The sequence below is a fragment of the Branchiostoma floridae genome, unplaced genomic scaffold (assembly GCF_000003815.2).
Source record: "Branchiostoma floridae strain S238N-H82 unplaced genomic scaffold, Bfl_VNyyK Sc7u5tJ_1152, whole genome shotgun sequence".
NCBI lineage: Eukaryota > Metazoa > Chordata > Leptocardii > Amphioxiformes > Branchiostomatidae > Branchiostoma > Branchiostoma floridae.
Window position 1 is genome coordinate 138,987 of NW_023365618.1, and position 13,541 is coordinate 152,527.

A 13,541-nucleotide genomic window follows, 5' to 3' on the forward strand; every position below is an offset into this window, starting at 1 on the left:
GAGCTGTTCCCAACTTGTACCTGTTGGAGACACAGGAAGAATTCTAACGACAACTAGATTTCTAACAACAGCTAGAATTCTAACGACAGCTAGAATTCTAACGACAGCTGGAATCATTACAGTCTACAACACAGCTAGAATTCTGACGACAGCTAGAGTTCTAACGACAGCAAGAATTCTAACGATAGCCAGAATTCTAACGACAACTGGAATTCGTACAGTCTAACAACAAGACACCTAGAATTCTAACGACAGCTAGAATTCTAACGACAGCTAGAATTCTAACGACAGCTAGAATTCTTACAGCCTAACAACAACACAGCTGGAATCCAAACTACAGCTAGAATTATTACAGTCTAACAACAACACAGCTAGAATCCTGAGAACTAAAGCAAATTTCGTACCAGCGGGATTATCAGTACTGATGCCAGTCCTTCGGTAGATGTTGTCGTTCGAGTTGACGCCCCACACCTGGTTAGCGGTGGAGCTCACGTCCAGTTGCTTCAGCTTTCCTTCAACATTGAGCCAGCTGGTTCCTGTAGGGCTACTGGCTGTTACACCTAAAGTCATATAAATAAATTGCATATTAACATAATTTACGCATGGTCGTGTGCATCTTTAACTAACTTACACGTCACACAGGTTATGTCCACCTATGGATTTGTGTCATTTCCACACTGAATATACGAATAAGACTCTTGTATGTAGTAAGTGTGTTTATGTATCATATACATGTTGATGCCTCATGTTAATGTTTCGTATCGTTGTGTAGATGTTTGTCTAAACTAACAGCATAGCGAATTTATCATTATTCACCGTTCATTTTTTAATTACAATCCTTTAAAAACGCCTCTTTCAGTCCAGAGAAGGTTGCTACGAGGCCAAGACCTACATCGTTTATTTCTTACATCTTACATCTACCGTAAAAATTAGAACAATGACATGTGTAAGACAAAAGGTAAAAGACAGGGACCCAAAATTGTCTATGAATTTCGTTTCTCTTATCCCTATTCACAAACAAAATATCATTACAATTCATCTTGTATTGTAAGTTGACTACAAATATCCGGTAACACACACACACACACACATACATAAACACTCCAAAACAACACCTCTATTTTTCATGGAGGTAAAAAAAATCGTTAACTCCGCCATAACCGAGTTATTTGACCCCTGACATTCTTCACTACCTGGTATTTTTTCAACAAAAAATATTCAAAAGAATGTTTTAGTCTTATTGGGGTTATATTTAAAAAAAGGATTTTCGAAAATTTAAGATGGCGGATCCAAGATGACCAAGTGCAGTTAGACGTTTTGCTTTACAGATAATTACCGGAAAATAGGTCAACAGATTTAGTTTATCACTGACCTTGTCGTATGAAAATATCATCGTTAGCGTTGACGCCCCAGACGGAGTGTCCTGAAGAGATCTGCTTCAGTTTACCGGCGATGTTCTCCCAGCCGCTGCCTGAAGACTGTCCGTTCTCCTGGGTTCCCGTGCGGTAGAAGATGTCGTCGTTACTATTAACTCCCCAGACTCCCTTGGATCCAACCGACACGAACTTCAACCGGCCGTCAATTGCATTCCATGTTGGGCCTAAAGAAATACAATTGAAATTGTATTACGTAGCAAACTTGCTTTATATAGTATTTATTTTTCTAAATATTAGTGCACGGTGACGTTTGTTTCTACTTGCATTTTACGCATTTATGCATCCATTTCAGCAAATTTTGTAAGAAACGCAAGAGCTATAAAAATTGTGACTATTTCGATAACTGAGGACAAGAAAGATAAATCGAACTTCATGTTTACTACAAATCTGTAATTGTTTGTTCCACTTGCTAATTACCATCATTTTATGAAATTTCACAGCAATCTATTAAAAGCTTACTGAGTCACATCGTGAACTACAAATAAAAACCACTGCAAACGCCGCCTAAAACATTACGTTTTGGGCAAATGTGGTACAGAGAACCGATATAACTCACACATAGCAATTTTAACATTACATTATGTAGGGTAAGTAATTGAGTATGAAAGTGTTATTTTCTGACCTGATGGGTCAGTCGTAGGTGGGCTTGTACGGTGGTAAATTAAGTCTCCAGAATTGACACCCCACGCCTGCTGGCTTTCTGGACTTGCCTCGACCTGCTTGAGTTTTCCTGGAATCTGCCGCCAACCAGTTCCAGCCGGAGTGCTCGAGCTTATCCCTGAGGAAAAAAAGTATTAGTCAAGCCCCTTGGCGGAGTGAAGACGGTGAACTGGTGACACATTTTAGTCATCAATTTAGTAAGTACGGTTTGTACTAAAAGAAACTAAAGACAAAAAAGTGTTGTCTTTTTTGTTTGCAGTCAACGGAACTATCAATATAGAGGTGGAATAACAATATGGTTTTTTCCGTAAATAGTTTCATCAGGTTGGTAGATTAATCGAACAGTCTTCTTCGTTTCACAACCTCTTTTTATTCTTCTGCAGACGTTTCGGTGACTGTCTGTCGCCTTCATCAGTGCAAAATGAAATATACTAACGTTACTCGGTGCGATATGACCTATACAGTGCAAATCGAACTAAACCTATTGTGACGTAATTCCTTGACATGGAATGTTCTCGAACGTGATACGTTAATCATCCTTGCCACTTTGTGACGTAGTGGCAAGGATGCGGTCCCAAACATGGCTAAGTTTATACCCCCCTTCGTCTCTATTCATTACTGCTGTAGACTTTCTGATCCAGATGGCTTCCTTTACCCAACGTGTGTATTTGTTGTCCTCTCTGTCAATAACCTTAGCCCCCTCCCAATCTATTACACAGTTATTTCTTGCAATGTGGTCTGTCACCGCTGACTTGTTTTCCTCTTTCTCTGCTTCTTTCTTCTGCGCCCTGGTGTACTTTCTTCCTTCAACATTTGTTGCTTCCTTTCTGTGTTCTGCTAATCTAGTGCCAAATGTTCTTCCCGTCTCTCCAATATATACTTTGCTACAACTTTTACATGGAATTTTATACACACAATCTGTTTTTACAGCGTCTTCTAATTTGTCTTTGGGGTGGACTAAAAGTCTCCTCAGGGTGGTTTTGGGTTTTACTGCTGTAGTGATCTTGTGCCGTCGGAATATTCTCTCTAGTGGCTCTGTAACTCCTTTTATGTATGGAAGTGTCACCATGCCTCTGGACTTTTCTTCTTGTTTCTTTTTCTCTGTATTCTTCGGCTTTTGTCCCATCGTCTGTTGTGCGACTCGTTTGAAGGCCCACTCAGGGTACCCACATCTAGTCAGTGCCTGCTTGATATGTTCTATTTCTTGTTGTCTGTCTTGGTCTTCTGTTACAATCGCCCTGCATCTATCCATTAATGTGCGGATAACTCCTAGCTTCTGGTGGAGCGGGTGGTGTGATTTGAAGTTCAGATATTGGTCTGTGTGTGTTTCTTTTCTGTAGACTAGCAATTTCACTGTGCCATCATCCTTCCTTATTAGCAGTGTGTCCAGAAATGGAAGTGTGCCGTTTTGTTCTTCTTCGTAGGTGAACTTTATGCTGCCTGTGGGGTCCACCGTGTTGAGATGATCCGTCAGGTCCTGCTGTACTCCCTTTTTTATTATTTCCATCACATCATCCACATAGCGTTTCCATAGTTTAGGTTTGCATTTTACTGGTGCTGTTGTCGGCACTAGATTAGCAGAACACAGAAAGGAAGCAACAAATGTTGAAGGAAGAAAGTACACCAGGGCGCAGAAGAAAGAAGCAGAGAAAGAGGAAAACAAGTCAGCGGTGACAGACCACATTGCAAGAAATAACTGTGTAATAGATTGGGAGGGGGCTAAGGTTATTGACAGAGAGGACAACAAATACACACGTTGGGTAAAGGAAGCCATCTGGATCAGAAAGTCTACAGCAGTAATGAATAGAGACGAAGGGGGGTATAAACTTAGCCATGTTTGGGACCGCATCCTTGCCACTACGTCACAAAGTGGCAAGGATGATTAACGTATCACGTTCGAGAACATTCCATGTCAAGGAATTACGTCACAATAGGTTTAGTTCGATTTGCACTGTATAGGTCATATCGCACCGAGTAACGTTAGTATATTTCATTTTGCACTGATGAAGGTGACAGACAGTCACCGAAACGTCTGCAGAAGAATAAAAAGAGGTTGTGAAACGAAGAAGACTGTTCGAATATGGTTTTTTGTTTAACTACTGTAAATGCAGAAACTTTCGCGGTGGTTTTATGTTCACTAACATTAAGTCACCGCGAAAATTTTTCCATGGCAGTAAGAGACTTTATATAGTGCATGGTGCTACCGCGAAATTAAGACCACAGCGAAAAAAAACTTTTTTCCCGATACCGCGAAATTAAATTTCCGCGAAATTAAATGTATTTAAAGTATTCTCTTTCCTGGCTCAAATTTAGAAGTAACAGAAGATTTCAATGTTGTTTCATTATTACACCAGGGCGTACATCTACGACAAGCCTCAATTCATATTGTATATACACCGATGAGTTCGTTATTACGGGTTTATGACAAAAAGCATTTTTTTCTGTAATTGTTGTAGAGTAGTAGAGATGATTTCATTTGAACTTCTTATAAATGTTAGTTCTAACACGTAATGCACCCTGCCTTCGGTATTTACGGTGATAGACCACCTTGCTTTTCAAACTCCACCTGGTCATGTGTCACTTGACAAGCCACCGTTAAAACATCGGGAGGGCTCTCAACTTTTAGCGTATAGACTTTCCTTTTTATCAGCTTAGTTTTTGCAACCTGACTTACCTTCTCTGATAAAGATGTCGTCGTTGACGTTGACTCCCCATACGATGTTGTCTCCTGATGAAATCTGCTTTAGTTTCCCGGCAATGTGCTCCCAACCACTGCCTGCAGACGCCTCATTACCGAATGTCCCCGTACGGTAGAAGATGTCGTCATTCGCGTTCACACCCCAAACACCAGCCGGACCAACCGACACATGCTTCAGCAAGCCATCGATCTGTTCCCAATTTGTACCTGTTGGAGACACAGGAAGAATTCTAACGACAACTAGATTTCTAACAACAGCTAGAATTCTTACAGTCTAACAACAACACAGCTAGAATTCTAACGACAGCTAGAATTCTAACGGCAACTGGAATTATTACAGTCTACAACACATGTACAGCTAGAATTCTGACGACAGCTAGAGTTCTAACGACAGCCAGAATTCTAACGATATCTAGAATTCGTACAGTCTAACAACAACACAGCTAGAATTATAACGTCAGCTAGAATCTTAACGACAGTTGGAAGTCTAACGACAACTAGAATTCGTTAATGTCTAACAATAACACAGCTAGAATTCTGACGACAGATAAAAGTATTACAGGTTAACAAGAACACAATCAGCTAGAATTTTAACGGCAGGTAGAATTTTAACGTCAGGTAGAATTCTAACGACAGGTAGAATCCTTACAGTCTAACAACAAGGCACCTAGAATTCTAACGACAGCTAGAATTCTAACGACAGCTAGAATTCTTACAGCCTAACAACAACACAGCTAGAATTCTAACGACACTTAGAATCTAGATCTTACAGCCTGACAACAACACAGCTAAAATCCTGACGGTTAAAGTGCGTATCGTACCAGCGGGTTCTTCAGTACTGATGCCAGTCCGTCGGTAGATGTTGTCGTTCGAGTTGACGCCCCACACCTGGTTAGCTGTGGAGCTGACGTCCAGTTGCTTCAGCTTTCCTACAACATTGAGCCAGCTGGTTCCTGTAGGGCTACTGGCTGTTACTCCTAATGAAGGGGTATAAGGGGTTGTTTAGCCTACGATAAACACATTTAGATAAAAATGTTAAAAAGTTAAGAGTTCAGAGACCTCATATCTCCATGTGCTATGTAAAGCCTTTACAGACTGTCTCATTTATTATGCGAGTAAATTTATCTAGCATATTTTTTTGTTCGTGAACGATATAGTCTTCTTAACAACAACTACCTAGACGCCATACTTTTGTTTGACAGAATTACATTCCTACATTTTATCATAAATGATTTTAAAAATTGGCATTTACATAATCTATGCCAACATTCTCCCATCCCCTCAAAGGAAACAAGAACAAAGAGAAAAAAGAAATGTCTGAGTAGGATCAACAGGACGAAGTTAAATAAAATTTAGTTACTTTGGAGCACTTTTTACACTTCTGACATTACATATTCCTAACTTTAATGTTCGTAACAAATGGGTTAAAGCCTGGATGGACGCTAATGAAAAAAAGGTACACTCTGACCTTGTCGTATGAAAATATCATCGTTGGCGTTGACGCCCCAGACGGAGTGTCCTGACGAGATCTGCTTCAGTTTACCCGCGATGTGCTCCCAGCCGCTGCCTGAAGACCCTCCGTTCTCCTGGGTTCCCGAGCGGTAATAGATGTCGTCGTTACTATTAACTCCCCAGACTCCCTTGGATCCAACCGACACGAACTTCAACCGGCCGTCAATTGCATTCCATGTCGGGTCTAGAGAAATACAATGGAAACTACCGTATTATATGCATTCCTTATATGTGTCGGTAGGTGGCGCTTCTACATGGTAGTCATACTGTAAACTCGCTCTCCAAAAATCTTCGTAAGGCTTAGGTTAAAAATACATCGGTGCCCGTCAGTACCGGGGTACCCCTCGGCCAAACCTCATCAAACAGAGGCAGTTAGTGTTGTTAACATGATGATAGGATGTTAAAACGCAAGTGGACGTCTGATATTTATACTCCACCAAACAAAGTCAAGTGTAGCAAAAAGGACGATTGTTTTGAGTATCACTCATTCACAAGTTTTTACGGATAATAGGGTCCAGGTTCGGACATGGACCTAATCTTCTGGAACTGGACCTGTATCTGTATCTGTATCTGTATCTGTATCTATATAGCCGGTATAACCGCGTAACACACAGCTTCGTAGGTACGCGGCGCGGCAACAGCTGGTTATATTACACCGAAGGGCCCGTCACAACCTGGACCTGGACCATACCTGGATCTGGATTTTCTGTACCGATACCCAGTAAGGGATATATCCGACTATTCACAGAACTATCCAAAGAATGCAACGGAAATCCACTAAATCCGGGAGAAAAAAATTCCTTTTTTTTGTATGGATTTTACATTTTTGTGCGCTATATTTTCTATACTGATTTCTACTTGAAATATGCATATATGCTGCCCGTTCGATAGCCAAGAGGTAGCCAATGCACAGTCCTTGGCCGACCACTATTTTGCCAGCTTTTGGTACTATATTTTTCTACCGTAGGATCTGCTTGGAGAGTACGTCAGTCGAACCATTATGCAAGCAGGAGTTCGGCCAAGAAGGATATAGAGAAGTCTTGTCTGCCACTGCCAAGAAGTTCAAGGTTTTAAGGTCGTACAGACATGGCCTACTTCCAAGGTCTCATCAAGACTTACCCGTATAGTAGCCTGACTAAAATCGTGCTCCTTTGTACTTAGTAATCCGTAAGTGGTAAAAGTACCGCCTCCGTACGAACTCGTAGGAAATCCGACGGATTTTGGAGCACGCAGACACGCCGTAGAACTTCACGTGCAGGCAAAGCTTTGTGTGCCATCTGTCTGTGCATTCCCCTTTGCGCTTCATGAACCTTGACAATGTCATTGACACCCGGTAACAAAAAAACATGGCCCTGTTACGTCAATGTAGGTTAGACATCCAGGTTATAAGATATGCCAAAAAGTAGTCATTCAACCTGCACGTGGTTTTGGAAACGGTCAGACGTTACAACTAGAATCCACCGGTTTTCGTCAGTGACGTCAGACACCTTTCAACTGGAATCCACCGGTTTTCGTCAGTGACGTCAGACACGGTTAAACTTGAATCCACCAGTTTTCGTCAGTGACGTCAGACACGGTTAAACTTGAATCCACCAGTTTTCGTCAGTGACGTCAGACACGGTTAACGGTGCACACCCCAGTTCTTCCGCGACAAAAAAGTGACGAAAGGCTTCCGAGGGTCTATGTTTGAGTGGAGATTTCTCATTATTTCCTGCGAAATGACATTAAACGGTTACATGGCTGAAAGGCGTAGGAAATGGTGTGTTTTTGGTGCAAATTGTGTTTTGGTCCGCGGCTTACTTCCGGGATATTCCTACGCCTGAATGTGATTAGGCTCGTGACCTAGATTGACCTCTGAAGCGCTGTGTTAAGCCAAGTTGCAATGCCGCGCGTCTTGGATGATTAAAAAAACTGTAGTACTAGAATTTTCTTCATAATTGGCTGGATTACTCTTTAGACTTTCCTCTTTCTGGCAGTATCAGTCGTGCTTGCCGGAAAAATCTGCTTCATCTGTTTTATCCAATGCGAAAATGCCCGATTTTGTGCATCATTTTTGACATGAAAATAATGGTTTTTCCCTATAATTTTTCAAAATTAAAGAAGTTGAAGGATCGAAACTCAGTTGGTCTTGTAGCTGAAGGAATATCCTCTCACCCCATATTTTTCTTCAGGATAATTCCCTGGAAGAGATGGTTGCTAGACTTCAGGGTGTGCCGCCTCCATTTGAACCCCCAAATAAACTGGGTTGTGCCCCCTTAAACTTGAATCCACCAGTTTTCGTCAGTGACGTCAGACACGGTAAAACTTGAATCCACCAGTTTTCGTCAGTGACGTCAGACACGGTTAAACTTGAATCCACCAGTTTTTGTCAGTGACGTCAGACACGGTTAAACTTGAATCCACCAGTTTTCGTCAGTGACGTCAGACCCGTTTCCAAAACCATATCCAGTTTCTTGAGTAACCACTTTTGGTACACGGCCCTGTTATTTACTGACATTGACCCTTTGACTTTGAGAAGAAAACACATTTGACAGCGTCAGAGTGAGCGAACCCGGGTGTTTCTCAGTCACGCCATGTATATGAACTCTGTTTCACACCCTATAGCTAAGGTCTCGTTCCGGTATTACTCCGCGGTGGGCACTCACAAGTAAATCCTTGCGAAATATGAATGACCCCCCCCCCCCAAATCGCGTGTTTATGTCGATGATAAATTGCCTTTTATGTAGAAAGATTTGAGATGAAAGGTTGTGTATTTCTGACAGGATCGGGTATACTTTAGGAAAGTCTCGGCATTCGACTGAGCGTCGGACGTGTACGTTTGTTTATCCTGAGTAATGCGGTCAGCGGGTCATTGAAGGAAAGCCCGTCTTTGTTGATAGTATTTAAGTGCAGTTATAGATGTTATAAAAATCGATTGTCCGGTCATATTTGGGAAACATTTTTTTATTGATTACTGGATATGTGATCTTGCAATAGAAATTAAAAAGTCTCCGGCCGAACTGTTTCTTTATTGGATATCATGCCCATTAAAGTTGCATAATTAAGCATTGTTATATATGAGACGTCATAAGTCCGGTATGAGACCCTAAGAGCACAACCCGCCGTACGTGCAAATACGTGCTCTTTACGTGCTTAAACGTGGGCAGTCTTTTGAGATCCGTAAGTGGTAAGTACCGCATCCGTACTCGTAGGGAATCCGACTGATTTTGGAGCACGCAGACACGCCATAGAACTTAACGTGCAAGCAAAACTCTGTGTGCCATCGGGTTGAGGAAACGCGCCAGTACGGGCGACGCGCCTGCCCTGTACAGCCTGAACGTTTTCAGAAATACGTGATGGACGTGGCCTCTTAAAAAAACGTACGGACAAATTGCACGTACGGCGGGTTGTGCCCTTAGCTGATTGTACATGTCTACCATCCACTTGATGACGATCGCTCACCAAACAAAGTTGGATTTTCGTAACCATTCATTTCATAACAACTGTTCGACCTCATATGTCAATAAAACAATTTGATCTTACATTTGTATATCACTTTCACATCTAAATGATCTATGCTTGGATAAGTAGACATAACTTAAACAGGTCACAATGATGAATACATAAATAAACAATGTTGACAGTCCAATCATATAAACTGTCATTTACAAAATTGTCATCTGTTAGTGTTCCACCTGCCAGAAACTGGGTATTACATGTATTTCAGTCCTATAATGGAAAACACTGTACCTACCTGCCAGAAACTACATATTACATGTATTTCAGTCCTATAATGGAAAACACTGTACCTTCCTCGAATTCTTCCCAACATCAACCCATATACCAAATATTACAGTAGTACATTAAAGTGTTCTTGTCTTATGCTGAATGAAAAATCCGGAAACGCAAATATACAGACAGACAAACAGAGACAAACAGAGACAGACAGACAGAAAGACAGACAGAGACAGAGACAGACAGACATTGACAGACAGACAGACAGACAGAGACATACAGACAGAGACAGAGAGAGACAGACAGACAGACAGACAGACAAACCCAAAGCTATATCTTCGTTTGTCATGTAGATAACTAGAATGCGACGCAAGTTGTCAGTTGGTAGCCCTATAGTTCAGCACACAACGGTCAGGAGTTACGTAACTTGACGTTTGGCTTTGTACTAAAATCAGGGCATGGATAGTGAACTGTAAGCAGAATGAATTCAAAACTCGTCTTGTAATACTCTATTTCATGTGGGTGCTGAGAGCTAAACAAATACAGCAATATTCTGTATGACCAGGTATGATTGTCACCCCGAGCTCGTTCTAACCCCTAAAGCATCCGTATCTGCAAGAGTGAAGTAGAAGAGAGCTGATGGTCATTTTCTGCAAAGTTTTCTACATTTTAACTCGATCAATATTTATAAATTGACATACAGATGTTGTTAGAGTTGTTTACATGACGATATGATTTTTAAATGTCAGTGGAGGTTGGATACTCTACCAAACAGATTCAAAGGACTTTGTAGGAAAAATTGACCATTATTTTGAGTATCGCTCAGTCATAACTTTTCAAAAACAATCAGGGTGTGGGTCAGGTCCGGACCTAATTCTTTGGACCTAAAACTGATCTGTTACTGATTTGTCTGCACCTGTACCCACTCTTAAAATCTGTAACCATGTATGGAAAGACAAGGGATCATTGAATTCATAACCAACTGAATGCAAGGTGAACACTCTACTAACATCCAATGACACCCCGTAACTAGAGTTTTGAAGAACCTTAATATATTTCCATTGCACTGGTTCAAAATTAGGCAAAATCTTCATTGAAAAAATCATAAAACATTGTTGCAATATAACATCACAATAAAAGTACATACCAGCAGCACAAAGCCCAAGAACTGCTATGTTGATCACCAGGAAAAGAGCTTTTCCGACGCGCAACATCTTGACTACAGTCCGCTGCAATCCGCTGCAACCGCTATACTGGCTCAAACCGGAGTTGTGGAGCCAACGTGAAGCCCACTAGGCCATATATAAGGCCATGTTCATCTGCTTATTTGGATAGCATCAACGCCCTCACCAATTTTTGGCTGCCTCCACAGGGGAACAAAGTTTTCAACAATGCGGTGAATCGTAAGAGGCAGCTGAAAATGAGCAACTATATGCCATAGCATTTTTTTTTTCAAATATATCGGAAACAATCTACTGTTTGGAATGCTACTCTGTGTGTCCATTCATTTGTTCATTCTTTCTGTCCACTTCTTTTATTCTCACGCTGGCATCAGTTTTGGGGTTCCAATAAGATGTCAACCATATAATCAAGTAAACATGGCCTAACTAATGTATCCAAATAACTTTATAAAGCGTCGCTTATGTGGACTCGAAAAGTCAACAAAGGTTCATCATCATTAGGACAATGGTAGAACTTGATTTGATTAACGTGCATGATTAATATTTCAAATTTATAAAACACATGCGTGTAAAAACACATGCGTGTAAAAATATCAAATATTCAAGTATGGGATATTGAGACACAGACAGTCTAGGAAAAAAAAACGACATGAAAACAAGTTGATGGCAACTGACTGGCATGTGGCCGAATGCCCCGTCTTGGCAACGAAAGACGTGTTTTGAGCTTAGTCGGCAAAATCGGCTGATAAGGATCTTTTGTTGGAAACAAGCAGTGTATTTTAAGTTTTGCAGCTAGTGTTATTAGAAATTTAAAAACTATTTCAATAATCAAACACAGTGTTTTTTTTTAATCAGTATAGTCTGTGCTATTGTCAAACTACCACTTTCAACTTACCATTTATTCTTCCAGCCAGTTTATTTTTCGTTATACTAAACAGGTGTGAACTGTTGTTATACCACTGTCACATTTGGCGAAAATCGATCGGGCGACGATTCTGCGGCAATCGCCCGAGCCTCGCTTATAATGGTAACTTTATTGCACAACAATTGTACAAGGTACACAGTATGTGTGCGGGGAAGGTTTTCAGGTGAAAAACACGCGCAGCCCTCAGTCGATCTTAAATATGGCCGATCTTCAAACTTAAGACAGGGGTGTTAGGGCGCGGTCACTTCTAGGTCGTTCGATCGTCGTACGATTTTGATAATAGGATTATACATACGGTAAACGGAGCCAACCACCCACGAGGATCCAAGAGAGCGTTTTGTGCAGCAAGACAGCTGGACATAGTTGGACACATGCATGGCTATCCTAAAAATGCCCCAAGTTAGCGATCGTAGGACGATCGCTCCAATTATGTGACCGCGCCTTAAGTAGACGGTGAAAAAAAGGTGAAAAAAAGAACGCCCCCCAAAAATCATCTCTCTGCCTTCAAGTTGAACCCTATACTTCTTTAATTGACAATTGGGGAAAGTCAAGTCCAGTTTTAGCCGGTTTGTGTGTCCTTTGAAAACGCTGCCTCGTGTCTGCCATTTCTCACATGTGTCATTGACCTTTCTAAGACCTACTTGTGGTCGTTGAACTTTTAAGGTCTTTGTAGTGGGTGGTTGTGGTACCACCTTAGCGTTGCACAAATTCACCTTTAATACATACGCGTAGAGAGGTATAGGTATAGATATAGATAGATATATGTGTGTGTGAGTGTGCATGTGTGTGTATGTGTATGTGTTTGTGTGTGTGTGTTATTGCGTACGTGTGTGCTTGTGCGTGCGCGCGCCTATGTTTGTGTGTTGAAATGATTTAAATACAAATTAATGATGAATGATATAACACCCAGAACTAGAACAAGCATCGATCGATAGATATTTAGACGTAGGCAGATATATACATGTATAGATACATCAATACATAACAGAGAGAGATAGATATAGATAGATATAGATAGATATAGATAGATATAGATATAGATAGATATGGATAGATATAGAGAGACAGAGAGAGAGGCGAGAAAAATAGAGAGTGAGAGAGAGAGACAGGGAGAGAAAGAGAGAGAGAGGGGGGGCAGAGATAGAGAGAGAGAGGGAGGGAGGGAGGGAGAGAGAGTGTGTGTGGAAGAGAGACAGAGAGAGAGAGAGAAAGAAAGAATGACAGAGATAGAGAGAGAATTTTAAATAGGCAGTGACACAGCCAACCACCCACGAGGATAAAAAAACGTTTTGTGCAGCAAGACAGCTGGACATGGTAGGACACATGCATGGCTGTCCTAAAAATGCCCCAAGTTAGCGATCGTAGGACGATTGCACCAACTTTGTGACCACGCCTTAAGTAGACCGAGGGAAAGA

General features: G+C 41.2%; 1 protein-coding gene across 1 annotated transcript in view; it reads right to left on the reverse strand.

Annotated features, from left to right (window-relative positions):
• LOC118407280 overlaps positions 1 to 11,306 on the reverse strand; it is a 42,272-nt gene extending 30,966 nt beyond the window's left edge. Inside the window, exons 1-8 of the mRNA XM_035807735.1 lie at positions 11,168 to 11,306; positions 6,263 to 6,490; positions 5,616 to 5,771; positions 4,771 to 5,001; positions 2,056 to 2,214; positions 1,373 to 1,600; positions 405 to 560; positions 1 to 20 (exon numbers count right to left, since the gene is read on the reverse strand). Coding sequence (XP_035663628.1) covers positions 1 to 20; positions 405 to 560; positions 1,373 to 1,600; positions 2,056 to 2,214; positions 4,771 to 5,001; positions 5,616 to 5,771; positions 6,263 to 6,490; positions 11,168 to 11,234 — 1,245 coding nt within the window. The 5' untranslated portion in view covers positions 11,235 to 11,306. The remainder of the gene's footprint in view (positions 21 to 404; positions 561 to 1,372; positions 1,601 to 2,055; positions 2,215 to 4,770; positions 5,002 to 5,615; positions 5,772 to 6,262; positions 6,491 to 11,167) is intronic.
• Positions 11,307 to 13,541: the final 2,235 nt, after the last annotated feature.